Source organism: Passer domesticus, chromosome 2, assembly GCF_036417665.1.
Source record: "Passer domesticus isolate bPasDom1 chromosome 2, bPasDom1.hap1, whole genome shotgun sequence".
Classification (NCBI taxonomy): domain Eukaryota; kingdom Metazoa; phylum Chordata; class Aves; order Passeriformes; family Passeridae; genus Passer; species Passer domesticus.
This window is the reverse complement of record NC_087475.1, coordinates 39,201,817-39,228,856: the sequence shown is the minus strand read 5'-3', so window position 1 is coordinate 39,228,856 and position 27,040 is coordinate 39,201,817. Positions and strand designations below refer to the sequence as shown.

General features: G+C 35.2%; 1 protein-coding gene across 5 annotated transcripts in view; it reads right to left on the bottom strand.

The window, feature by feature from the left end:
- FGF14 (fibroblast growth factor 14) overlaps positions 1-27,040 on the bottom strand; it is a 382,286-nt gene that overhangs the window by 69,258 nt on the left and 285,988 nt on the right. For 4 of the 5 annotated variants that reach the window (XM_064408332.1, XM_064408336.1, XM_064408337.1 and 1 more), the window contains 2 exons: positions 25,680-25,790; positions 17,474-17,577 (listed from right to left, as the gene is read on the bottom strand). In XM_064408332.1, the coding sequence (XP_064264402.1) occupies positions 17,474-17,577; positions 25,680-25,790 (215 nt within the window). The remainder of the gene's footprint in view (positions 1-17,473; positions 17,578-25,679; positions 25,791-27,040) is intronic. The other variant, XM_064408334.1, reaches the window with a different exon arrangement.

The window sequence follows — 27,040 nt, the reverse complement described above, 5'->3', positions numbered from 1 at the left end:
TTCGCAAATTACCTTTCTGATCTCAACAGGTAAAAGTAAGGTATATATTTATTCACATAATTTTACATCATTTACCTCCAGTAACATATTATATGATCTTTTTATTCATAGGTTGTTGTCATTTCAAAGCAATCTCTGCAGCAATTTCTATTTTGTATATATGAGGTTTCAGGTGCACTAGTCTGCTTCCCACCTTCTCCTGGTAATTGTCTTGAAGAGCCACTCAGAGTTGGGTGTTAGAAAAATGCATTCTCATTACCGTCTTACATTTCCAAGTTAACTGGAAAATTTTTATTACAGTATTTTTTTTGGTTAAGGAATTTTTATTTTTTATTAAGGTTTTACTAAGGTAGCCAGCCTTATACTACTGGCTAGGTAGTGCAGTATATCCTGAAGGCATTCTCTCAGAAAGAAAGTTTTTCTTTTCCCTGACCACTGTTATAACAATGTTCCTTTGAACAGCAATGAAAATGATTATACATAATGAAAAATACTTTTGGTTAAGTTTTCCAGCTCCATGTGTATATATATCTATAATTCTATTACAGAAAACTGCATTTATCTTTGGCTGTGCCATTCTTATGGTTTAAAAGTTTAGCCACTCTTCATGTGCACTCCATTTCCTTTCAGAAAGGAAGCAGTGCCCTTAAGGAACAAAAGTAGAAAATTGGATGCTATGTTACACACACACTTTTCTTGGAAAATCTTTTGTAGCTGGGTTTTGCATAAGACTCACCAATTTTAACCCCCTCAGGAATATTGTTTGCAGCCTAATACTCCATTGAACTAAGTATTTCAACTTCGGGAATACAGAAGAATGGATTTTCTCCACAATACAGGGCTGTTAATTATTGAGTAATATTTCTAATATTGACTTTAAAAAACCCCAAAAACCAAAAAACTTAAGAGGTATTTCTGATTTCATTACCTTTTTATAAATTTGTTAAGCAAGCTAGGAATCAAAAGAAAAAAAAAAAAAAGAAAACCCTCCTATAGGTGTCCCGTACTCCTCTCCGCTCCTCCATACTCCTATAGGGCTTTTTTGGGCAAAAAGCATGAGGTGGCTTGGCATATCTTAATACTGCTTTGACTACCAAGCCATTTTTAGGACATTTTAGTGTCTTCCAGACCACTAGAAGACACAGTTTTTCAACATAAAATTAGTAAAACATCTGAAGCTGTTCTTTGAAGTAAAAGGAGTGACATACTCAAAATAGTTTCATATCCACTGACATATAGCATTTGAAAATACAGAAAGGGGAAAAATTACGCAAATGACTTTACAAGGATTCAAATAAGTAATGTTGAGATGTATTCTTGAAGCCCAAAGTGAAATACACATGATACACTATGTACATGGTGAACTACACTTAAGAAAAGCATTCAAGGAGATATAATAAGCTCCCTAGGGCCAGAAGTTCTGACAAGAGAGGACAGGTCTCTTGCAATGCCACACTAACACCTAGCTATAGATGTTACTTAATTTTTTCAGTATCTTAGAAAAAATAGTAGTTTAATTCTAAGATAACATTTTTTGTTTTATTAGCTTTATTGCACAGAATAAAGCCATATTAATATAAAGATGAGGAAATAAAAGCATCCTTTCAGTTTCACCTTTAATAATCTTTCATTATTACATTACTTTTAAGATCAAAGTGAAACTACTGAGTACATCTCATCAAAAAGAAAGAACTCTGTTCAATTTTATTGAACTAACACCTCTCAAATATAAAAACTTTGCAAGTTATGTCACTGAATTAAGTACAGAGTTCTGAATAAAGTATAGCTATTTTTCTAAGTATTATTTATGTTTCAAATTACCTTTGATGCTATCAAGGAGTAGGTGCCATGTCTAAAGAAGCTTTAACAGAATATGGCCTGGAATGCATTTCATTTCATTGCAATTCACTTAATTGCTACCGATGAAATATGTATTTTATATTTTTAAATGATGTGATTTTTAAATCATTATGTATTATTCAATGTGTATGCTAAATCCAACCTCTGAAATGATAAGTTATGTTTGATCTGTTCAGTATCACTTTTTTTACTACTCTCCAGGGCAGAAGTTGCACCTACCAAACTAGAAAAGAGTCCTATTTAGAGAAACTTCTCCAAAATTCAATACAAATACCAAAAGCCTGGCCCTGCTTTGTCTTTATGTAGAGCATAGCTAGGAGATGTCCATGGTCAAGACCGAATGAGCCAGATCAGGTTGTGAAGGTTAAGTTTTATTTGTATATTGATTATGTGGTTTGATATAAAATTCCTCTGGAAGAAATTACAACTTTGTCCCTGTGTTCAGTTAGCTAACAAAACAGGCTTGAGGGAAGAAATAGTTACCTGAACTATAAAATAAAAAAGAGAAGACAAAAAGCTTATTTTTAGACAGCTACTTTGAACATGACGTTTTAGGCCCCAGCAAACAAACTGTATGAAAAAGACCATTTCTCACTGTTTTGCCGGGGTTCACCATTTTGTTAAAATGATAAATAAATAGGACTTTTACAGGATCTACTGAAGACACATTTCTGGAGACAGCATGTGGATGAACAATGCAATTTTGCCATGGTTTAGTGGCAGAAATCAGGATATTTCACACTGCAGACTACATCAGGCTTGCAGCAGAAAGAATTTCACAATTTTGATAAATTTATTCTACCATAAAGTTACCTGAAATCATTTGAATCTGTCAATAATTTTCCACTTCATAGAAGGCTTTGTGACTACATTCAAACCACATGCTATGGTGCCATGTTGAATTTATTATGACTTTCAAAATTAAGAAAGCAATGGGAAATTGAGACACCTGCTTCCTAAATCTGTTAGACCCTGGATTGAAACACTCTAGAGAAAGATCTGGAATCTCTGTGCAGACTAGTTTCTACTGTTACATATTCACATATCTCAAATCTCTGCTTCATAATATATATTTCTGTTACCATGGTTAATGTTCTCAATTAAACAGCTTTGGAAATTTTACTATTTTTTAAAAGGAAGATAAGAAAGCTTACTGGCATTCTTGTACAGCATGCATGGGAGTAACAAAGCTACATTCATTTCTGCATGTCAAATTTTTTGAGGTCTCCAAGCAGAATTTGTCAACAAAAGAAGTTTCTGTCACTATGACATTATGGGCATTTGTTGGCACTGCTAAGGCTCTGGTTTCACTCATGGAAGCAACAGAGTTCCCCCCTCACTACCAAAAGCCTACTCAAAAGCATGGAAACTGCTGAAGCGTGTGAGAAATCCTTGGCATATTCCTCTATTAGCACAATAGAAGATTAACCTGTCCTACAAAAGCTTGCCTTCCTATCAATATCTCATCACTGATGTTTAGAATGGTATGTGACAAAGAAAAAGATGTTAATGAAAATATTTGCTTATTTTTTATTGTTACTTGTTTTACCTAGTTGTACTATAGAATAAATAAATGAATCTATTTATTTGAATGCCTTTTTACAGTTGAAAGTAGAAATTTACTTTGGAATAAAAGAACAGTATTCCACCTTAACAAGGACTCATCCAGAAGAGCATGCTTTCCAGGTCTCTCCACTCACAGAGTGATATCAAGTTAGCATTAACAGAAAGATACTGCTTAAAATCTTAAGCATAACTAGAGAACACCCTGCTGTCTACCACCAGTGATGGGAACTGAGCTGGAAACCTTTAGAAAAGCATCAGGACATGAAATGCCAAATAAAATTCCTTCTTCCATTCAGAGACAAAGGATAAAGAGTATAGCACTACTTTAACAAATAGGACTTGACAAAAAAGGAAAGAAAATAGATGCAGGCATTTTCCAACATTTCTTGTTTTGACAAAGTGAAGAAAGTGAAGAAAATTAGATTGTTTCATCTTCTTAAAAACAAAAAATTACGCATGAACAAACCTATTTACAGAACTTCTGAAGTCAATCTCTTTCACAAAAAGTATGACTTAGTCTAATTAGAAATATATGAACTAACACACTGCGACATGCATATAAAAAAAAGAGCCTTTTAAAATGAACTTGTATTTATTATGAAATCTTTTTTTTTAATTATCTAGAACTTTTACTAAAAATTATGGGAATATTTCAGCATTATCTCCATTCTTAAAAATCTTGAAAATTTGGTTGAGTATTTGTTTCTGTTTTCTGCATTTTTGGATTAGTAACTTTATTTAAAAAACAATTTCCTAGATGAATTTAGAGCATCTCTTTCAATGTAATTTTAATTTTTATTTAATATCTTGAATGCCTAGAGTGTTACAATTCCTTTATATCCACAATATCTATGTTAACTGCTAACTTGTGGAATTATTTTTTGACTTTTCAGTTAAACAACTAATCAGCATTTTCTTTATATTTCCATGACTAATGTTTTATTGTTCAAATCTTTTAATTAAGCTTTTACCACTGTTAGCTCACACAAAAATGATGCTATGGAAGTCATGAGAATAACAAAATTATAGTGCAATTTTTAAGACTAGAATTGTGGAACTCCATGCTATATTTCAGAGTTTGATGTATCTACAAACAAATAAAACTGAGCATGCCTCATCATAACTAATAAAATCTTTGATCTGCTAGAATAAAATGTCATTTAGTGTGAATGTTGCATCTTGTCTGTCTCTAATATGGCCCATGTCCCTGCACTTCCTATTTGGGTAACTCCAACAATTTCAAGTGAGGCTATATATACCATGGCTAGTTTTTGACAATATTCACTAGCGAGACTGTTTTTCATATAGTGAGACTGTTTTCACATGACTAGCAGAGTTTGAAGTGAACCTAATACGCTCTACCTGTGGTTCACTTAATCCTAATCCTTTCCCGTCTCCTTCTTTCTCAATGTCATACTTGCAAATCCAAAGCTGTGAGTTGGACAAAGTACTTTAGATGTTACCTCACTAATCCTCATATTCCATCTATAGAGCAGTCACCTCCACATGATAATCCCTGAAAATAAAATATCAGCTGACCCATCTTCTACTCTAATTGTGTCAGTTGAAGAAAAGAGACTTTCACAGTTCTGAGCACCAGGCAGAACACTGATACTTGTCAAAGATGACAGTAAAATTTCTGTAAGTGTTAAGGGAAATACCAATTTTTTTCTTTTATTCTGTTATCAAATGCTATTCTTCAGCCACCTTCAATAGTCAGATGAATGCTAAATGGGTGATAGAATTGCCTCAGCTGATGCTTCCTGAAGTTGTCACTTCCAATGCCTGAAAGGCTGATTCCTTCATCTCCTTTGCTGCTGGTGCCAATAGATACTTGAAAATGAAGAGACAAGGGCACACTCCTGATCTTCAAATGTCAAGAAGAAAATAGGCAACTCAGTCCTCCTCAAGAACAGCTAAATGTTGAAACAGAATATGAAATGCTGCATCTTCCTAACTTACCCTAACCCTTACGAGATGTTCTACAGAGAAAAATGGGCTGGGGGGAGGGGAAGAGGAAAGTACAAGGTTGAAAGCAGGTTGAAATTAAAAATGCAGTTCTACTAACAGCATTTGTTAGTATACCATAGATATCAGCATTTGCTAGATATCATATAATCATATATCACTGAATAAAATGAATTCTCCCTCATATATTCTGTTCAAGAAGCTGAAAGACACACATATCCTTTCAGTACCTACTGAAGTATAGACCAATAGCTTCAGACCTCATTGGAACAAATGGAAAAATTTCTACCAAATCTAAAAGTTATTCTATGCCATTGTAAAAACAAAAGTAACTCTACAGAGATTGTGCTTCCAGAAGGTTCTGTATTAATTAGACTTTACTCTTAGTCTGAATAGACTATTCTCTCAATATCACATCAACATGTATTTTTGTCCCTTGGCAGGGAACATCCAAACCCATCCTAGGATAAACAAAAAAATACCAACAAGAATTTTGGAATGTCATTAATCCCAGACAGGTCTACTTTTTATTTAAAATTTTGTAAAAATTAAATTCTTATCTCTTTTTTTCTTTTTAATAAATCCATTCTCATCCATTAATACATAATACTGGGGAGAGAAATAGCAGTCCTTGGGAAATAGGCTAAAACAATCTTATACTTCCACCTATTCCTAACATCATCTAAGCTGCTTTTAAGATCTTTTCATAATAGTATTCATTTCCTGATAATCTGGGCTGTGCTAAGTTTTGGCCTGTAGCCTGAACAGCAATGTGAAAGGGTATAACTGCTTAGGGGACATTAGTCACAACACGGAAGTCATATGCTGGCCAAGAGGGACATGAAAAAGAGAACATATTATGCTTTTGAAATGTTGGCTATATTTTGTTTTGTGCCTTTGGTATAAAACCCTTTCTGTATCTTTTTAAAATTCATCAGCTGTTAGGCAATTCTGCAATAAGTAAACAATTCCATGGTGAATTAGGCAATCACATCTCTTTTGTGGAAAACTTTGGGTCTTTAGCTCTGTACATCTGTGGAGTCACAAAGTACTGGTCTTTAATTTTCATGTTGAAACATTGGTTTCAGTTTTGCAGACACAATCACACAAAAGATTAAGTAATACCATGCAAATGTCTGGTAATGCTAAAAAATCATATCAGGCTGTTAATAAGCCACAGCCTTCCATAACATTATGTGCTATTGGGAAAAAAAAAGCCATGGGTACACATAAGGAATTAAGCCTTCAGGTTTTCGTTTCACTTACTCAGAGTCAAGGTTTTCCTACAAATCCTGTCAATTAAGTCCAGGTATTCATGGTTTTCCAGGTAGTGGCATTATGTCAACTTTTTATTAAAATTGTTTAGTGACAAATATATCAGGAGAAGAGAATGTGGAGATGAGTCACATCTGAATTCAAACACAATGGGGTGACTTGTCTACTCACCCCTACTCCAACATTTTTTGCTGCAGTAAAATTCAGGTATTACTCCTGATTTTTCTTCAGATTTATGATTGCTTGTGAGACTCCCTCAGGGAGAGAAAATATGTCCCCAAGGTTGTTTTTGTAGTCTGCTAAAAAAAAAGAATCCTTGTCAAATCAATAGGAATCAGTCAAGAGAGCTTCTCATCTGACAGTGAATAGAATATGCTGAATAAGCACTGCACAACAACTCACCAGTTTAAACCTTCCAAGAGGGATTTCTTAAAATGCTCTGCTATGCCGACCCTGATACCTATGAGATCAGCAACTGTAATTAGCATCAGAACTAGGCCAACACTTGGTACTCCGACAAACTTCAGATCCCTTCAATATTCAGGCAATATTTTAGAAATTTAAAATTGGAATTTTGAATTACACTAAGCTGTGGGCAGAAAAGGTTCCACTATTACTAGGAGTTATTCTGATGCTGTGCCACAAGTAGTGCCTGGTCAAGCTACAAGACAAATGAACCTCAAACTTTCCTTTGGGATATCTCTTTCCACCTACAACTGCCTCTGACTGAATGGTGTCCCAAATGAGGGAAAGAGGAGAAGGCGGGAAAAAGTCACACCCTATTCAACTCCTGGCCCTGTATGGGAACAAAGATCTATGATATTTGTCTAAATATGATATATGTTAGACATATGATATATGTCTAAATGAACATATAAAATCATGCACTATCCATGGGAATACATCAAGGAATATTGTTAGGGAAAGTTGCCAGCAGGTAAAGAGGAAGATTGAGGAATATGACAAACCAAGAGGGAAATCTGGACTCAATGTTGGCTAACTATGTACAAGTTGCTGGATGCTTGCTTTCCTAGTCAGTTTTGTATAGACACAAATATCAGCGTTAACACACTTATTTCCATTGTAAATTAACTGTAATTGACAAATAGCTACAAATTTACTAAAAGGGAAATAAAATGTGGTCCATAGTTCTCAAGATTTCTGAAGCTTAATTCTCCAGGAAGGCTTCAGGGGTAATCCCAGCCTTTCCTGTGGACATATTTGCCCACAGACTGTCATAGGTCTGCAAAGCGGCACACAAGATCTTGTCCCTGGCCACAGAAAATCCCATGGGGAAAGGTGGTGGGAACAGCCCTGTCCCCTGCAGCATGTAGCCATGAGACAAGGGACTGTGAACACCCTCGGGCAGGTCCCAGATTAACAAACTCTGCCAACACGTGGGAGGCCAAGGTAAGGGGTCATTAGTCAGGACATGCAGAATCAGCATTTCTGTGGGTCTGCCCAGATGGCCAGGCTTGCATACAGGATCCAGCCCCTGGCTAAAGCTGTCTCAGAAACAGAAACATACCAATTTTTTTCACAAATGCATATGGGAAGATTACAAGGGATATAAATTTATCAGTGACCATGATTCACAAGTTTTAGCTACACATTTAGCCTGTTCAAATGAAAAAATGCATATGCTACAACAATAAAATAAATGTGTACAATGGCAATGTGAAAGAAGACACTTTTTAAAAATCAAGAATAATAGGAAACCTGTTACAAAAATGTAATTGACATTGTGTATAAATCAGTCATCTAAGGCATCTATGGCTTTTGTCAACATCTGATATTTACAGAACTCTATCTCTTATACAAAGCCCTGTTGTATAGAGTTGCACACTACAATAGCATTTTTAATATATCATCCTTCTTTTGAAGTCTAATCATAGGGACTACACGTGATACAGAATTATGTTGTAAAGATATGATGATAATTGAATGCACACACACTTGAGCCCACACCATCCTGTTATAGGATATGAGGGGTACCTTAGAAAGTTCTCTGAAGTCATAGGATGCTTGCATAATTTTCTTTAAATTTCTTTAATTTAATTCTTTAAATTAAATTTTAATTTAATTTAAAATTAAATTTCTTTAATTTTACCAATCTTTAATGGTAAATACCATTCTTATCTTTTGTCTTCATATTATCAGATATAAACTGAATATTCTTATTAAGGTATTTAAAATTTTTAGAGAAATTTTTAAAAAAATTACAAAATATTCATTTCACTATTTCATTTCTGCAAGGTAATGTGGATTTTTTTTCTCACATAATAAAAGCAAATTTTTTGCTTCAGCATCTGACTGAAGCAATTCTTCAGACAAACAGAAATAATTTTTTTTGAAAATAGACTAAATATCTAAAAGCTCTCAGTTAATTTCTGTTCATCTATCTTTCTATCTAGACACGTACCCCTTGGAAATAGCCCTGAATAACAGAAGATGCATTAACTATGCAGTTACAGAAGTGATAGCACCACGTGTGTCTAAGTGTTCTACTCCACAGAAGTTGGGGCTTTTTCTTACCTATACCTCTTGATGATGCAATAGGAAGTCTTCTATACCCTGTAAGAATCCCACTTATTATGAAATGGATCTCAACTTACCATAAAATCCTCAAAAATTGTCGTCAATATTTTCAATATTCATTAACCATTAATGGAAAGAAGTAGTAGGAAATTGTTTTGGAAACGTGTTTTTGATAATTGTCTAAAATTTGAAAGATTGCAAGTCCTAGGTAGCCTCCTTCTTTACTTGGATACAATAAATGAGTAAGATTAAACAGTAATGAATGGAAAATTAGAAATTTTGAATGTGTTCTTTTTTGCTTGGGAAGTGACAATTAGAAGGGAAGTAAGCGAACAGAAGGCAAGAGTGGTATACAATAGATAGTGAGATACATTCAACATTTAGCATTATTGACATTTCTAAGAGCAACAAAGCAGAAAACAAAGAAACATCCAGAATAGTGTAGTTGTATTTATGCAACAAAACAAACATTGGCCAAAAATACAGGGATGTTACCATGAGAGACAGAATTGCCAGAAGCAGAAATTTGACAGACTTGATTAAGCTGCTGGTCCATCAAGCCTGGCTCAGCCTTCAGCTGTGACCATTGCACAACAGCTCGGAGACAAATCCCCTTCAGAGCAACTGCACTGTATGATGCTGAACTTTGGGAAAGCATTCCTCTCCGTCCCTGTGCCAGTCATCCTACTTCCTGAAGCATGAGATTAGACTACCTCATTTTAGCATACCTACCTACAGTTACTATTCCTTGTCATACAGTTATTGAAAAATATCCAGCTGCAGCTGCAGACTCTGTGATCTTCCATACTTTGCCAACTTTGGCGGTGCAACTTTTATTCTTGGGGCATTTATATACATTCCAGGGAGAAAGAACACATATAGTAAGAGATTTTTTTGCACAGGGATATGAGAAATATACACGAGAAAGGAAAATTAATAATTTAAGCAAATATTAAAATGTTTTTACAGATAAAAATTCAACCAGATCCTGGATAATGTAGACATTAATGAAACAATCAGGACATACATATTTGGTTTAAGTGGCAAGAAACAGTGCTGCAAATTTTGAATCAAGTTCTGTTATTACTCCCAGTAAAATATTTAAATTCCAGGAGGAAACTACAGCCATAGAGTAAGAAGCCACACTAAAATACTGTATCCTTATATATTCAAAGTAGCATTTTTCATTAAACAATATGGTTTATGAACAGTAGTTCAAATAGTAGCCATTTGTGGCTGTAAAAAACTCAGGAAAGTCATAATGTAAGCACGAGACATGAACAATAGTGATAACATCCTAAACATTTCTACAATGATGATATCATCATAAGGTTTTTTGCAATACTGTTCTGCTCCACTGTGCTATTCATCCACTTTCTTATATCCCTTCTTATCACAGTCTCTTCATGTCAGCCTCCTTCCATTCATCTCTTCCCTTCTCACTTCTCTCCTGCCTTATCAAACTCTCATGTGTCTCCACATGCCTCCTTTTTTACCTTATCTTGTGTGTGAAAGCACTGGCTTCAGCACATTCAATCAAAAATGTGCTGAGAACCTAACCCACGGAAAAAAGTCATGGACTTAGTATGTATTTTGTACCCCTTTTCTACTACATGCTGTAGCAGGGACATTTGACACTTTAGTACAATATAGCAGGGCTATGCTATCAGTTGTTACTTAAGTGCTACCACAGAATAAATACATGCATTAGCAATTTTCTGTATTTATTTTTGGAAGGCAACCTGAGAGACAAATTATTTACCTCCAAAAACAGATATAAATAAGCATAAATCATGCAGATGTTTTCCTCCTCCCTGTCAGTGTATTTCAACTGCTGGAACATGCTGAACTTGTTTACCTTTTGAGAGATGCAGCTCGGTTTACAGAGGAACACAGCTCTGAAACATGTTGCATCCCTCTGAAAAAAACATTTTTCAATATGAAGCAAGTATAGGTCACTTTCTAACTGACCCCAAATTGAAAAAAAATTTGGAAATGCAAAAATATTGTATACATATGTAAGAAAGCACTTCAGTGGTAAGCCCTTGAAATAAGGGATTTTGCATATGGTCTGTGCCTTTACACTCTTAAAAATATCACATACTCAGTTTTCAAAAGTCATTACCAGAAGCTGTGATTTTCAAATAATTAAAAATACCCATTTTCCTCTCTCCAAAGTGAGATAGAATACTTCCAAAATTCAGATAATGACAACTGAAATAAGGTCCTATCCTTTTTTTAGTAAAGTCTATACTGGAAGATAAATGTGTGGGAGCAGGTTGAGACCCTAAAGTATAAGTAAGTCTGACATAAGAAAGAAAATAATGATTTCTATTGATCCCAATATTATGAGACACTCCACTCTGATGTGCTTACATTTACAAAACTACAAGTACCTCAAGAGCAATTAGATTTACCCTTTTCTAATATTTAGTATCCTTTTGACCACTAGAAATAAAAGTCTACATCTTATCACAGAGCAAGCTGTATTTGTTATTTTTTTCTCTAAACAGCTAGATTCCTGATACTGGAAGATAAATGTGTGGGAGCAGGTTGAGACCCTAAAGTATAAGTAAGTCTGACATAAGAAAGAAAATAATGATTTCTATTGATCCCAATATTATGAGACACTCCACTCTGATGTGCTTACATTTACAAAACTACAAGTACCTCAAGAGCAATTAGATTTACCCTTTTCTAATATTTAGTATCCTTTTGACCACTAGAAATAAAAGTCTACATCTTATCACAGAGCAAGCTGTATTTGTTATTTTTTTCTCTAAACAGCTAGATTCCTGATACTGGAAGATAAATGTGTGGGAGCAGGTTGAGACCCTAAAGTATAAGTAAGTCTGACATAAGAAAGAAAATAATGATTTCTATTGATCCCAATATTATGAGACACTCCACTCTGATGTGCTTACATTTACAAAACTACAAGTACCTCAAGAGCAATTAGATTTACCCTTTTCTAATATTTAGTATCCTTTTGACCACTAGAAATAAAAGTCTACATCTTATCACAGAGCAAGCTGTATTTGTTATTTTTTTCTCTAAACAGCTAGATTCCTGACTATTTCTACAATACTTTGCAAGGTGGAGATTGGAGCAAGATGGACCAAACCATAGGTCAGCTACTGTTGTAACAATGTTGACCTGATATCAACATTAACCCCTTTTTGATTATTCTTGTAAAAAAAAATAAGTTTTAAAACATCACATTTCCTATTTGGTTTTATCTAGTTTAAACTCCCTTCTGCTCTGTTTATTATAAGGTTTTTTGCACCTTTGAACCTTCAAAGTACAGCACATGCTAAGCTTTGCTATTCTAAAGCATAAAGTGAGGCTCTATGAAAAGCTAGACAAAATTTATTTTTCATTTGACTTTGATTTGAATATTAGAAATACAGACTACTTCAGTTCTCACTCTTTTCCAGGCTTCACTGAAGGTGCTCCTATGTTCTTCCTTGAGGCTGAATTTTGTTCTCCTCAGAGAGGTCAATTATGTGGGCTTAAAGAAGTGGCAGAAATAACGACATTGGGAAGCTGCTGAAATGTCAGGAGAAATCCTCAAAGACTTTTTTTTCAGGTGAGAGTTGCCAGAGTGATAGAACAAATACACTGCTCAGCAACAGATATTGATGTTCCCTCTCTTTCATGAAGGCTGTGACACAGACTGATATCTTACTGCAACAGAAACGCTGCCCCAGCCAATACCCTTCCAACACCCTCAACGCTGTGTACTGTGGCAGATCAAAAAAACAAGAAGATTATTCTGTTAAGGGAGTCATGCGATATCCCTAATTCTGAAATATTTTACAAAACCTCCCAGAAATGCAGCCATGTTTCTCCAGTACTTTCTACATCCTTCCACTGAGGTTCCCACTACCCCATACCCAGAAGAGGACCTCAGGAGCCACAGTGAACAATGGTGGAAGAGGGGACCAAGGAGGTCAGACCTGGCCTTGCAGGCTCTTTTAAAGCATCAGTCATCTTTTAAAACATCAGTCTTACTAAGAAACCATGCAGTGAATTCCTATGACTTTGATACCTGCTGCTGGACAATATCACAGGTGTACTATTTTCTCTCTGGTTTAGTTCACATCTCTGGCCTCAGAAAATTTGCAGAAGTTATTATGAAAGAGGAAACATAAAGAAGAAAACACAAGCAGGTTAAGATGTTCTAGACAGGATATTTCCATGTCTACATTTTGTACTTCCCTTTTTCTTTTACTCTGATACCCACCAAAGCAGTGACAAACTGCTCCTACGATGAAAAAGGGAACCAGTAGCCTTTCCACACACTCTCAGATATATCAAATAATTCTGGAGAAAAATCCACTTCTGTAAACCCAGAAGACTCTCATATCCTTATCACAGGAAAATAGGAATCGTAAAATGGACTAACATATTATAAATTTTACCTCTGAATTAATCCTGCTAAGATAGCAAGAAATCCTAGAAGAAGAACAAAACCTGCAGCCCTCTGGAAGTTGAACTAACGAACCACTTGCAAAGGGAGTTGATCAAAATTAACATCAAACCCAATGAAAGCTTCTGCCAAGTACTGCACTGCCATCTTCCTGCTGCAGGCAATACCTGTTCCCCATGGAGAATCCCTGCAGCTGTGCTCCCTTTCTCAGTGCATGGAGTCAGTTTCATTGCTTTTGATTTTGACAAGACAAAATCTGGAAATAAAACCTCATCTTGCTCATCCTTTCAAAATTAAGAAAGGAATAAGGCATAATTTTTGACTTTGACATATGAAGTCCATAACTATAATTTCAAATTCTTGCTAGTAACTGAGATAGCTCTTTGTGGAAAAATCCACATTCTCCAACTAGCTTTCACAGTTATTTAGTCAGTCATAAATATTAAATTATTCACAGTTCATTAAGCCATCTAAAATTAATTTCAACTCACTTTAATACTTCTCATTGCTCACTAACATACATATAGAACTGGAAAGCTATCAGTAGTAAATGTATCCTATTTACGACCAGATACATATCAATATACAGATATAAGCATATGTAAATATAGACACGCTGAGAAATAAAGTTGGACACAGCAATCCAAAGCTTCAAAATAGGTGACTTTAATGGATAGTCTTTAAGTGAGCTAACCCTTAGAATAACAAGGAAAAACAACATGAAAAGGCTCTTGTTCTCATATTTCATATGATAGAAAATAATTAATTATGGTATTACAATAATTATTTTAAATGCATAGAAAAAATCAGGTTATGATTAATTGCAAAAGAATTGGAAAATTTCTCTCCGGAATTTTGCAAAACCCTATCAAACTCCAAAGATTCTTCTTTATTTGACAAGACTTTGATAATGTATGTTAGAGACCCTGGCTCAATCAATTCTCAAAGGACAGAACACAAATCTCAAGTGCTTCAGCAGGCAAAATAGGTATGAAAAGCTCTTGAGACTGATCTTCCTACACAATTTGCTGTCCTCCTGTTTCTGTTCCAAGAAATACTGACATAGCACTCTTCTATGAAGTTTCTGCACATTTTTCTAGTTCTAATTCTGAGAAATAGTTGAAAAAAATCTTAAATATGAGAGAATAAAGTGGAAAAAAAGGATTGAATCTCAAACTGATGCAAACAACCATTAAAAAATTATTTTTAAAAAGGCAAGAAACAATATAAATTTTCATTTGACATTGAAAGTTTACAAACTGTTTGTAAAACTACTCTGTCACCATACCTTCATTTTCTTCTAAAAATGAAGAAAAGCACACACAGCAGCTTCACACATAATACCTTTCCTGTCAGTGCTGTTGCTTAATTAGTTAATGTGATGTGAACCTTGTGATAAAAATAATTGAGCTGGGGCTTTCAGTCTCTGAAGAGAGGCATCAACATGTAGGGTATTCTCACAAGATACAGCCTTTATATACTGTGAATATGAATGTGATGGGAAGAAGGGCTATACAAAACTTCAGTCTCAACTTAGACTAAAAATGCTACTTAGTCTACAGGGCATGCTTACTTTTTTAAAATCTTTATAAGAAATAGGTAATAAATATAAATATAAATATAAATATAAATATAAATATAAATATAAATATAAATATAAATATAAATATAAATATAAATATAAATATAAATATAAATATAAATATAAATATAAATATAAATAAGTGTATGTACATTTTAACTAGCATTCCCATTATGCAGCAGTTTTTTTCAGTGATGGCAGTTGGCATATGAAACAGAAAAGTTTCTTTTCCCATTCTCTCCTAAACAGCCAAGGGAAAAACATGTGACCTGTAATACAGAGCTTCTTTTGCATTTAGTTGCAATAGATACACAGGTGTGAAAAAGAGTCAAAAAGTCCACCAAGACAGTAATAGAAAGTGATTGATTAAAAAAAAAATCCACAAATGTTGATATATAAATCTGCATACACTATTTTTTCATCTTGATCCTCAGGAGAAGACAGACTTCTCTCTGATGCTTTACCATTTTATATTCAAATGCATTAGTCTTTAAGGTGAAAGCAGGCAATTGCTGAGACAAAAATCTATTACCAGTGTTGTCAATACACTAATATGAAACAAACAAACCTGTATTACAGCACAGATGTTTTGAAACCAATACCTTTAAATTTTTGATCAAATGTTTTTTCTTCTTGAAAAAAGTGTGAGTTGAAAATAATTTCGTAGACATAAAAAAGTCTTCTGCTGTGTTTTATTATGTGTCAATTTGTAATTTAATGGGCCACTCATCTTTCATTCTCTGCACAAGGAAGAGTAATCAGTACATTATAAAAACACTCACTTCTTGCCTCACTTAACTTCATTTAACTTGAATCATTTCCAAAATAATACATAAAAACAGTGCCTACCACTATTTGTACACGTGTGGTCCCCCTGCAAAATTAACCATCATGAAATAGCACATCTTCTCAAATTTGTATTTCTTTCTGGAGGACTGAGAACGTATTTCAGGAACAGTGCTGGGCAAGAATGTACTCTTCACTGTGCCAAGACATTAAAAAAAATGCTCTTCATGCCATGATCCAGAAATTACCTCCCCCCACAATGCAATGGAACTGGAAAGTCAGTAATTCATTTTCTCTAATAGCACTAAGTATTTTCTTCAAGTTTTCTTCCTTCTGATAGCAAATATTGCATGTTTTCCTGTGATAGAATTTTTATTTTGAACAGATGTAAATAAAATGTAGACAATAATGCTGGAATTTCCAGCAGGCATTATATGAGGAGGAATTTTCTCTTTGTCTTGACATTGGCATTCAAGTTTAGTTCCATTTTTTCTTCCTAATTAGCTTTTGCAAGACAATTGTGTGTTTGAAACAAACAGAATACTTTCCCTCAGGGCATCAGAAACTTAATCTTTCCAATTTCCTTTCAACAGACATTGAAAACAAAGCAGTGTATTGTAACTCTGTTGGGAATTAAGAACTATGTGACGTAAAAAATGGAACAAACACTATGTAAATAAATTTAACATAGATGTCAATAAAAATACAGTAATGAAAAATCCTTTAAGCCACCTTGTTAATACTTGACAGAACTGCCTGTTCACATGAAAGGCTCTTTGCCTTTCAGAGGAAGTTAAGACCCTAAACTTATCCAAAACTGAGGAATTTTATATTCAGAACACACTGAGTGATTAGCATCAAATCATTTGAAATATCATAAACAATCTGAGGTCTTTCCAGTCACTTTATCCAGCAATCTTATTTGTGACTCAAAAGACTTTTTAAAAACTTGATCGTTCTACAGAGGTAATAGTCTCTCCTTATACCTGATATAAAAAAAATCAGTAACAGTAAACATACAGTTACAAGATTATTGTGATAAACCAGAAGGCTGTTAATGACCTTTTAGATGGAAGTTGCACTCATAAATCTTATCTAATGGTTGGAGTAGTTTTCAGATTCTGATCAACAAGTCACAAAGAAAATAATTGCAGGTCTTTATTTAAACATTTTGATGAATTGAGTTGAAAATTGCAATCTTTGGGGCATATGGCACTCTAGCATGACAGCCTGCCAGGAAAAGAGCTCTGTGGTGTGTTTTTTTAGGATTGCTCACATTCAGACTTTCACACGTAGTACACAGTAATTTCTACTGTGTCCCATTTACAGATACTGCTACACACAAGCATGGTGTGTGCAACATAGACAGACATTACAGAACTTCTTAAAAGTGGACAGGAGTTTCATTCCTGTGTAGATTTCAACTTCAGCTGTGCCTCCTAAACAGGGTCCAGCAAGGTACTTACTGATGTGTAGAGGAAACCTTCTCCATTTAGGGCTATATACAACCCAGTCTTTACACCCTGGATAGCGACAACTCGAAGTCCCACTGGTATAAGGTTGAATAAAGCTGTGAAGAAAACACACGACCACATATAAATATGCTACAGTTAATACAATAGTTTAATAAACATCATTAGCAGAAAATAAAGAAAAACAGTTTAATTCCATTTTAAACTGCATAATTTTTTAATGCTTTTAAAATTAGACTAACTCAGAAAATCTTGCTTCTTTGATTCTGGGAAGTAGCTCTTTATTTTTCTGGGCATTTTTATGATTTTCAACTAAAAGGTGCCTTCATCAAAGACTGATGTCAAGGGATCTGTGATTTTAATTTTTTTTTCTTTTTTGAATGATATATTTGATACAAGCAGTATCAAATGGTGTCAGGTAATGACAGAGGCTTATTATAGTTCATAAAAGCAGTGAAATATGTGCTTGATTCTAAATGGGCATAAATGTTATTAAACAGAATACAGTACTTGGGGTAATAATTAGAAAATAATCAGAAAGCCACCTAATAACAAATACCCTAGAAATACAATATACCTCTGTAGTAATCCAAACAGCCACAACTTTGGTTACTGTGCAAAAAAAGACCAGTGTGAAGAGTGGGAGTTTACCAGCCTCACCACAGAAAAATACAAGTTGTATAAGTAGGTGGCATGAACCAATTCTTCTAAAACTTATGCCAGCACACACCTATATTACATTTACTGATTCATGCTAGAAAACTAGATGCAAATCACACATCAGTTTTGGAAGAAAAGGCCTGGATGAGACAGAGTTTATGCTAAATGTTTTTCCACAGTGGATAAGCCAAGGACTCCCAAGTCCTTGGATGAAAACCAAAAGCACAACCTGTGTATCCAACATATGCAGTGGGGACTGTGTTTCTACCAAGTCAGGTGTCAAGTCAGGTGTCAGGAACGCAGTAACACCTACAGTGAGTTCCTCAAAATTTAAGAAAGACATCCATAGGTGTGACCAAAAAGTGTACTGGATAAGGCTATCTGTAATCAGGATGCCATAGCTAAAGCCCAAACCAGGAGAAAAATAATCATGTAATTGCAGAGGATAAATACATTTCTCATGGTGTGAAAATTCCTGTTTGGTCAAAGCAAAAAAAATGTATCCAGTTTGTTTATGATGAATATGATCAAGTCTTTACAACTGAGAAAAAAAAACCTCATAGGTAGACTACTAGAAATGTAGGCATGTATATAAAAAAAGAGAAACCTTTCCTTTGGCATTGTCACACAGAAAAATAATATGTAACATCAGATAATTTTAGGAATACACAAAGCCAATACAGAGCTAGGAATTGTAGTAGAGTTCTTCATAGAGCAGTAAAAAGAAAAATATATTGAAAAGAGCTCCAGAAGAACAAAGAATTAGCACAAATAAATTTTAATTTCTGTCACTTCCAAAATTCTCCATTATGCTAAGATATTACAGTGCTGTTTACTAAAAAAAATATTTGGTACAGATAAGGCTCCCTCTATTAAATGTAAAACAGTGAAATATGGCACTCACAGAAAAGATATCCTAAGAGTATATACGTTAAAGACTGCATGGCTTGAGGGCTTTTAGTTCAATGTACTTTGGAAGTCAAAATTTAGTTATAAACTCTTCATTGTCCATTCATTTCATTATCCTCAAATGAAACAATGTCAAAACCAGCAAAATCACTGATGTGGGTATTGGATGGGGAGTCTGTCACAGCAAAACAAAGCATCAGACAGCAATTGAGTTTGGGATTTTTCCTACCAAAAAAAATTGCAGGGGCCATGCTAAAGGGACTGAAGAAACAATTGAAGGGACACAAGGAAGGAAAAACAAACAATACTTATATAAAGAAAAGAGGTGAACATAAAAGACAAGTCAGCCATGAGAAGTAAGTCAGCTAATGAAAAATAACTAAAAAATAACACGTAGTCATAGTGGTTCAGTCAAAAATTCTGAAATGTAGATATTATTTACCATATTACCAATAAAAATAAAGCACCAAAGCTAGAAAGAAAAAAAAAAACAACCACCACTGAACAAGAATTACAGGCCTGTGTTCTGTGCAGCCTACAAAGTTAATGAAGTGGCTTATAGTTGCTGGTGAATTCAGAAAGCACGGTGGAAGGCATGTAATGCATCTTTTACTGCCACCAGATTTTAATTGGAGATTTTCAGAGATTCCGTAGTCTAAACCCTTAAAATTTTAGAGTGTGACCTGAAATGCTGCAATTCTGCACAGTCAGAATATTCAATAAGCTTCACAGAATCCTCCATACTTGAGGGAAACTAGGGAGACCAGTCTACATTCAGCTATTGATTGACAAATGTTCAGCAATGTGCTTCATACTGGGGATAGCAAAACACGCACCAATAAGGCACAGCATGTGGTTTTAATGCACTTTGAAGCTGGCCAAAGGAAATTCGATTTTCTCCAGAACCTGGCTGGGCAGTACACTTCACTGAGCAAGATTTTGCATTCAATTACACATTTCAAACATTCCTAGGATTCACCTTTGGCATACCTCACTCTAGTAAAAACCTGCTCTGAGAAAAGCAGAAAGCTTTCTAGTCTGCTGGCATTCCAGTTCCGCACAGCCAAACATATGTTCTTATCTGAGGGGGTAGCTAAAATGAGCCACGTCCTCTGATTCCTCCTCTCTTTAAGAAAATTATCTGAAACCAAAACCTGGGGAGTGAGGTCTCTGAACATCTTTATGTGCCTAAAGCCAGTTCAGGGAGTCCACTGATGAGTTGAGGGTGAGGGCACCCCCAACAGCCCAGGAAATACAGTAGTGTGTGGTGCTCAGTGTCCCATGCTGAATGCTTAAGTACAAAGCCTGGCAATTCCAAATATAAGTAAAATGTGGGAACATCACGAAAGACAAGGGAACTGATTGGCAAAAAATGGGGCAAGTAAAACAATTTCTCCTTGTCAGTGCTAAGAGTGCACACTCCCTTAGCTTTGCTTTGTATTCTATCTAAACCACAGGTATAAAGCATTTGGGTTCCCTGCCTCTTCCTAAGCCTGCAAGCCTACTCCTGCAACAAAAATGGGGGTGGGACAGTTAGCCAGAACAACTGGCATGAGAAAGGGTTATTTGTTTAGGTTTCATGGAGGAGACTTGCAGGAACTCCAAATCTGAGTTGGGTTCTAATCCTAAAAAAGTTTTAGCAAAAGTTTGAGTCCACTTTTTTTATAAGCAATCACTCCTTTCTTGAGCAAAACACAAAACCACCGTATAACTTTTTCCTTCTTTTATGTTATACCAACACAGTCCATTAACTTGAAATCTGAAATTCCTGAAATCAAATATTTCCATATACTTGTGGAAGTCTATTTAGGTACAACTGACTTGTAGCTGCAAGAAAATTGCTATTACAGATCATTGTTTTTCTCAAGAATCTTGTTACACACTGACTGCTCTAAGAGTTCTAAACTTGCAGCCTTTTCTGCATAGACACTTCCCTTATGGCAGGTAACAAAACTTTCCACAGTACCAAATCTCCAATCAGATCAAGGCAACTACTTCTTCAATTTGTTTTCATCTGCAGGCCCACAGGCAAAAATGTCAACTCCATCAAAACATCTTTTAGATTGGCAATGACTGCAAGGGGTTCGGTGTTTAGAGATTTGTCCATCCATTTCTTATGGAGCAAACCAATTCTAGCTGCCCAATCTTACAGAAGACATAATTAAAACTTTTTTTTTGGAGTATGACTGAACATTTACCTGTCAGACTAAGATTATCCCAGTGGGAGAAACAGGCTTACCTAACTCCCAGAGGTGATGTAAATAGATGAGTAAATGCCTGTATAATTCTTTGAAGACAAGCTTCAGTAAAAACCAGTACAAGCATCAGGCTGCAGATATTTCAGTGCAGTAATCCAAAATTAACATTCATTAATCCAAATTTAACAGCACTGCAGGTGTTTTTTCCCCTGATCTTTATGTGCTTTATTTCTATCTAATTATCTCCTTTACTTTACAAGGGTGCTGGAAAGGTTATTTTATGAGTACCTTCAAACCAAAATATGATAGTGGTAGGTATTTTATAAAGACTTTAAAAAGATAATACTTCCACATTCAATTTGGAAAATATAAATAGAAGTATGCATTAAAAGATGAAAATAAAGGAATGTTAAATGGCTGCAGGATTTCTTGAAGAGCAACTCTACCAGGTACCAAGAACCACAAAGGAAGTAAAGCACATTGCAGCATAATAAAAGATGTGCCCAGCACAGCCAAGTAAAACTTTCTTGGATAATGTTCACTTTTTCATTTATCAGTTTATGAAATAAGACTACAAATAGGTAATGCTCTTTTAATCAGAGAATATTATAAACATGTTGTAAACACAACTGTAATTTCATAAGGGCTGCAAATTGCAACATTTCAGTGTTACAATCAGGTCTATCAACTATAAAGGAAAGTATCATCATTTACGTTGCATTTTTGGAGTGGTTGTTGGCTGAGATACTCTAGGTGAATTTTAAAAAGCTATAGAGCTGAAAGATTCAGGGTTTCAGTCTCAGAAATTAAAAAGTTGTAATTGTCTACTTCTCAAATTAATTAGTCTTCCAACTACACCTACCCTTCAATCATGAGACAAAACTTTGAAGAGAGACCAAAGCCTAAAACTGAGCTGATTTAGGTGGAGAGGACAGGAGAATATAATGCTTGTTACTACAAGCACATATGGAAATAATTTCTATCTCTTTATGATTTCTGTGCAGGAGCTTGTTTTTCCTAATTAATAAAGATGAGGCCAGTGAAGCAAGCTGCATCTGCACCTGTAAAGTCCAGGAACATTAGAGTGAATGTGACAGCTACACTGAGTAGGACCTCAGTAACCAAAGCTACAGCTTTAATCACAGTCACTCCTGCCTTTGCTACAAGCAAGACAAAAAAGCAAACCAGAAACTGAAAGGTATTAGAGAAATTAAATGAAAAAAAATAAAACAGCTAAACCAAGATATCACTGAGACTGAGGCAAAAAAAAATACAGACTGAACACACAAGATTGTTTGGCTAACAGCCTTAATTTGGGGAAGTGATTTAAGGAAACAGCACCATTAACCAACAGGTGCATTAATTACCATTGTTTCATGAAGCATCATTATCTTGGAAAAGTTATGAAAACAAATTACAACAATGAACTGAAACCTATTGGTCTGTTTAGGCTGGGCTCTAATGTCATGGCCATCAACATGAGCAGACAAAAGCACATTCATGCAATTACACATCACGTCCTTCTTCCTTTTTCATGCAAGTTTTTGTACACAGTGATACACTAAAAATCTTGTCATCTCTCTCTGCAGTCTCTAGCCTTTACTCAAACTGGGACAATAAGCAGCTGATTAAAACAGCTGATACAGCTCAGATGACTGAGTTGTTTTGTCTTCAGATAGAAGCAAATCTTAATCTTAGTTTGAGCTACCTTTGTGACTCCAAAAGTGTGTGAAGTTATGTTTACTGACATACACGTAAAATGAGTACAAAATTATATAGGCACTTGAGGGAATTTTAACTTCAAATACTTGAAGACTAACTGCTTGACACAGAATACATGGCAACAGCACAAGAAGTAGCAGCATGACTAAGCTTCAAAGTTTCCTTGCGGAAGACAAAAAAGAAACTCCATCTTTTTTCTCTCCCTCACTCCTTGCTCCCTCTGGCTTTTCTGACACCCAGTTACTCAGTGGGCTCACGTCAGGGACAGCGAATAATGCAGAAGACAGGTGGAAAGCTGGCAGAGATGCACACCCTTTGGCAGTCTGTATTTCCTTTTTTTATGAAACACACTTTGAATGGAAGTCATCCTCACTATCCAGGTAAGTATTCTACCTATCCTGTGGACAGCTGATACATGTCCATCCCTTCACCCACTGGGCACACTAAATGGGCAGCCTGCAAGCACCACAGTCAGAAGCAGGATTTTCTCCCTTGGGCAGCTGCCAAAATTATTCACTTGTAAGCCTCATGCTAATTATCATGCTAAGCAACTAAAAAAACAAAATATCAAAACATTAGAAATTCTATCCATGAAAAAAAATATTGTTTTAAAGTGAAAGAGAGAAGGAAAAACAACATATGCTGTACTAAAAAAGCAGTAGGAAAAAAAGAAGTTCAAAAGGAAATGAAAGTCAACAAATGGGAAAGGGAAAAAAACTAAGACTGGCAGCACAAAAGAAACAAACAATAATGAATATACCAAATAGGTAAATCTTTTCAGCTCTTAATATAGTGTTGATACATATATACCAACAAAATTTCAGATGTAGACTGTAGGCCTTCCTGGCAAACACATTAATTTTGCATTCTTCTGTTCTAAACTGTCTTTATGAAAAATATTGGAAAATTGGAGTAGTTAAGAAAAAATTAATCCCACCAGTTAAAGACAGAAAAAAATGCCTTTGTGGAAAAAACCTCCACAACTTTTTAGCCAAAAAATAATTTTGGAGTAAAACAAAATATCTAACAATATTTATCCAAAATACACAATACTTCTATATGGTATTTGGCTGAGTTTAGAGAAGATCAATATTTCAGAATATTTATAATATAGAATATTCATTCTGTATTTTGAAAAAAGAAGAATAAGGGAGGTGCTCAGAAATGAACAGAAGAGGGGAAAGAGTTAAAAAAAAAAGGGGGGGGGGACAATTTGTGAAGATGACAACATCAAAGAGAGAAAACTAAGGCCACTGTGATCTAGCTTTGAAAAGACTCCACATCCATAGAGAGCTTAGAGGTAAAAAACCTCTCAGAAATAAAAATTGTTGCAGTCATACATACACACCTTCTTGCTGAAGCTGAGAATAAGAGAGATGGGCAGAAGGACATAGATCTGCACTTAAACCCTAAGAGAGTTCTTAGACCTCATCTAGGCAAAGCTTCTAGACAAGAATAATCTTGTCTTTTTTAAGGTCTTAGCATGTACTCCAGTACTGAATTATGGGCATGAGAGATAGACACGTGGAGGGAAGAAAAGAAACAAGGACGAGGGTGGGATGGGGAGGACATGGAAGGGAAACAAAAACACTTGGAAAACAAGCAGAGAGATACACGTAAAGAAATATTAAACAGCTTTTCTCTATTAAAAAACTCCAAAACAAACAATAAAAGATGATCATGCTATCTGGTGATGAAAGGTGTTATAAATTACAGCTGTGCATCAACTAAAGTAGGAACCTTACCAATGTAAGGCAGAAACATCAAATACCTTAATTTCTGCAGCCTAATTTCAACATTTTTAAGGAAACTAAGGGGTTATTTATATATGCATAATAAGAAAATAAATCTTGTTTATTAAAAGTGCTTAAAATAAAATTCAAGATGGCACAGAAATGTTACTTAAATATGCAATGAGAATTAAAATAAACAAAACACAAATTAACTGTTTCTAGAGTAAGAATAGATTTGTTTGATTACCATTCGCAGCTGAAGTTATCAAACAGTTATATATATGCTCATTGAATGAAAATATGTAGCAGTATCACAGGAAAAGCATACCAAAGCAGCAACCCACACAGCCTTTCAAGACCTCTTTTTTTTGGAACATTTTTAAAAACTGCCACTTTTGCCATCTCTACAGTGGCAAAAAATCTCTTAACATCATTGGAATTCTGGCTGGCATAGGATTTTTAGCCCCAAATTTTTTAGTACCTTCAGCAAGGAAATTTAGCATGTGTTTTATGAAGGTCTTTGATAGTTTAGCATACATTTATTTGCTTGTAAATTCAGATTATTCTGGGAAATTTAGTTTCCACGTCTTGTTATTTCTTTGTTATTTATTGAAAGATAAGAAATTTGTGTTGGACAAAGAGTTCTTATTAAAAATTTCTTTTAATATCACTTTGTCACTTTTATAAAATCACCAGAAGACATTCATTGGCCTAAATATCTCCCTCTTAAGGTCTGTGAGCTCTTAACGCCTTCCCCTTCAGAGGCAACACATTTAGGCCAATGTCCTGCACGAGCCATGCTGGTGGTCACCAGGCTTCAAAGGGACAGAGCCCTCCTCCTTGGGACAAAACACATTCAGAAACCCTCCAAAGGCAGGCAGGCAGGCAGGCAGGCATTACCAGGGTGCCTGTGCATAGACATTCGAGCGATGCGGTCTGCGTGTGCGATTACGACATTCCCCTGGGGCAGTCACTTACTAGAATTACTGCTGTCATCCTTGGTTCCATCGAGACTTCCATCGGGGTGCATTTGCAAGTAGTAGCCTTGCCTGCAATATAACCTGGTCACTATACCCTTGAGCTGGGGATCTGAAAGACAAACATATTTTGTCACTAGCCTCAAAACTTTTTCCAAGAGTTATCCCTACTTCTCTCAGTGTAGGAGGATGTTTGGTGAAGCAGCAATGCTGTCTTAAAAGTAAGTACTACAACAGGATGTGTGCTGATGGAGATGGAGAAAAAATTCTCTGCAGAGTGTTGTTATGTCAGTTTTATGTCCTGTTCTCTACCTCCAACATCCTTCATTGTAATTAATACAGGTAAAACAGAAAAAAAAAAAAGAACACCCGAAATACTCACAGTCAAAAGCTTAAACCCTGCAAAAAATTGTAGACTTCAGCAACAAGTATAGTCCATTATATAAACTAACAAAATATTTGAAAAACCCTATTGGTTTCATACGTGTTAGCAACTTACTGGACTGCACATAAGTTTTAAGGAAAATGGGAGGAAATGGTCTGTTTCCTTCCCTATCAAAAGTGGCAAACTTATCGGGTGCAATTTGTAACAGTACCATCTGAAGTTCCCAGAATATTTTAACCAAGCTAGGAGCAGATCCAACTCACCTGCCCTCTCCCACCCCCCAGGGAATAACACTCACAATCAGGGCAAGAATAACCTTTGTTCAGCAGAAAGAAAAAGCTGGAAAAGCTCTCAATAAGATAAAGCTACGGGAAATCCAGGTAGCTTGGAACAATGAAGGTTCTCCATTTAATACTCTGCATTTATGAAAACTGCCAAGAATTGGGCAGGGGGTGCTGAGTCACAAACTCTTTGATTCACAGTACAGATGTCACCTTAACAAACCACAAACTGAGCTGTTGCAAAACGGGTTCAGAGAAAGAAGGCATCACATCTTTTTAAAAATTCAACAGAACTACCTCTACATGATATCAGTATTAATATTTTTAAACATTAACTATTAGGCCCAGTTCCAGGCAGCCAGTACATAAAATATCTATATCATATGCTTAGCTGTGCAACAATGAATTAAATTCATAAATACTTTGATACAGATATATAATAAAATAAACATGTGAACTTCAAAGGAAGACAGAAAGTATTTTCATGCAAGCCTGTGGGCAGAATACAAAATTTGTGTATAATTGCTCTCACAATTAATCATGCTGGGTTACTTAGAGTATCCTAAGGGGATGTGAAAACAAACAGTGATAAACAAAACTGCCTCTAAATGGTATGTACTGAAATTTCTGTAGAGGCTCAGTTCTATGAAATTATCCTGCAAATGTTTTTATTGAATATCCAAATTACAAAGTCAT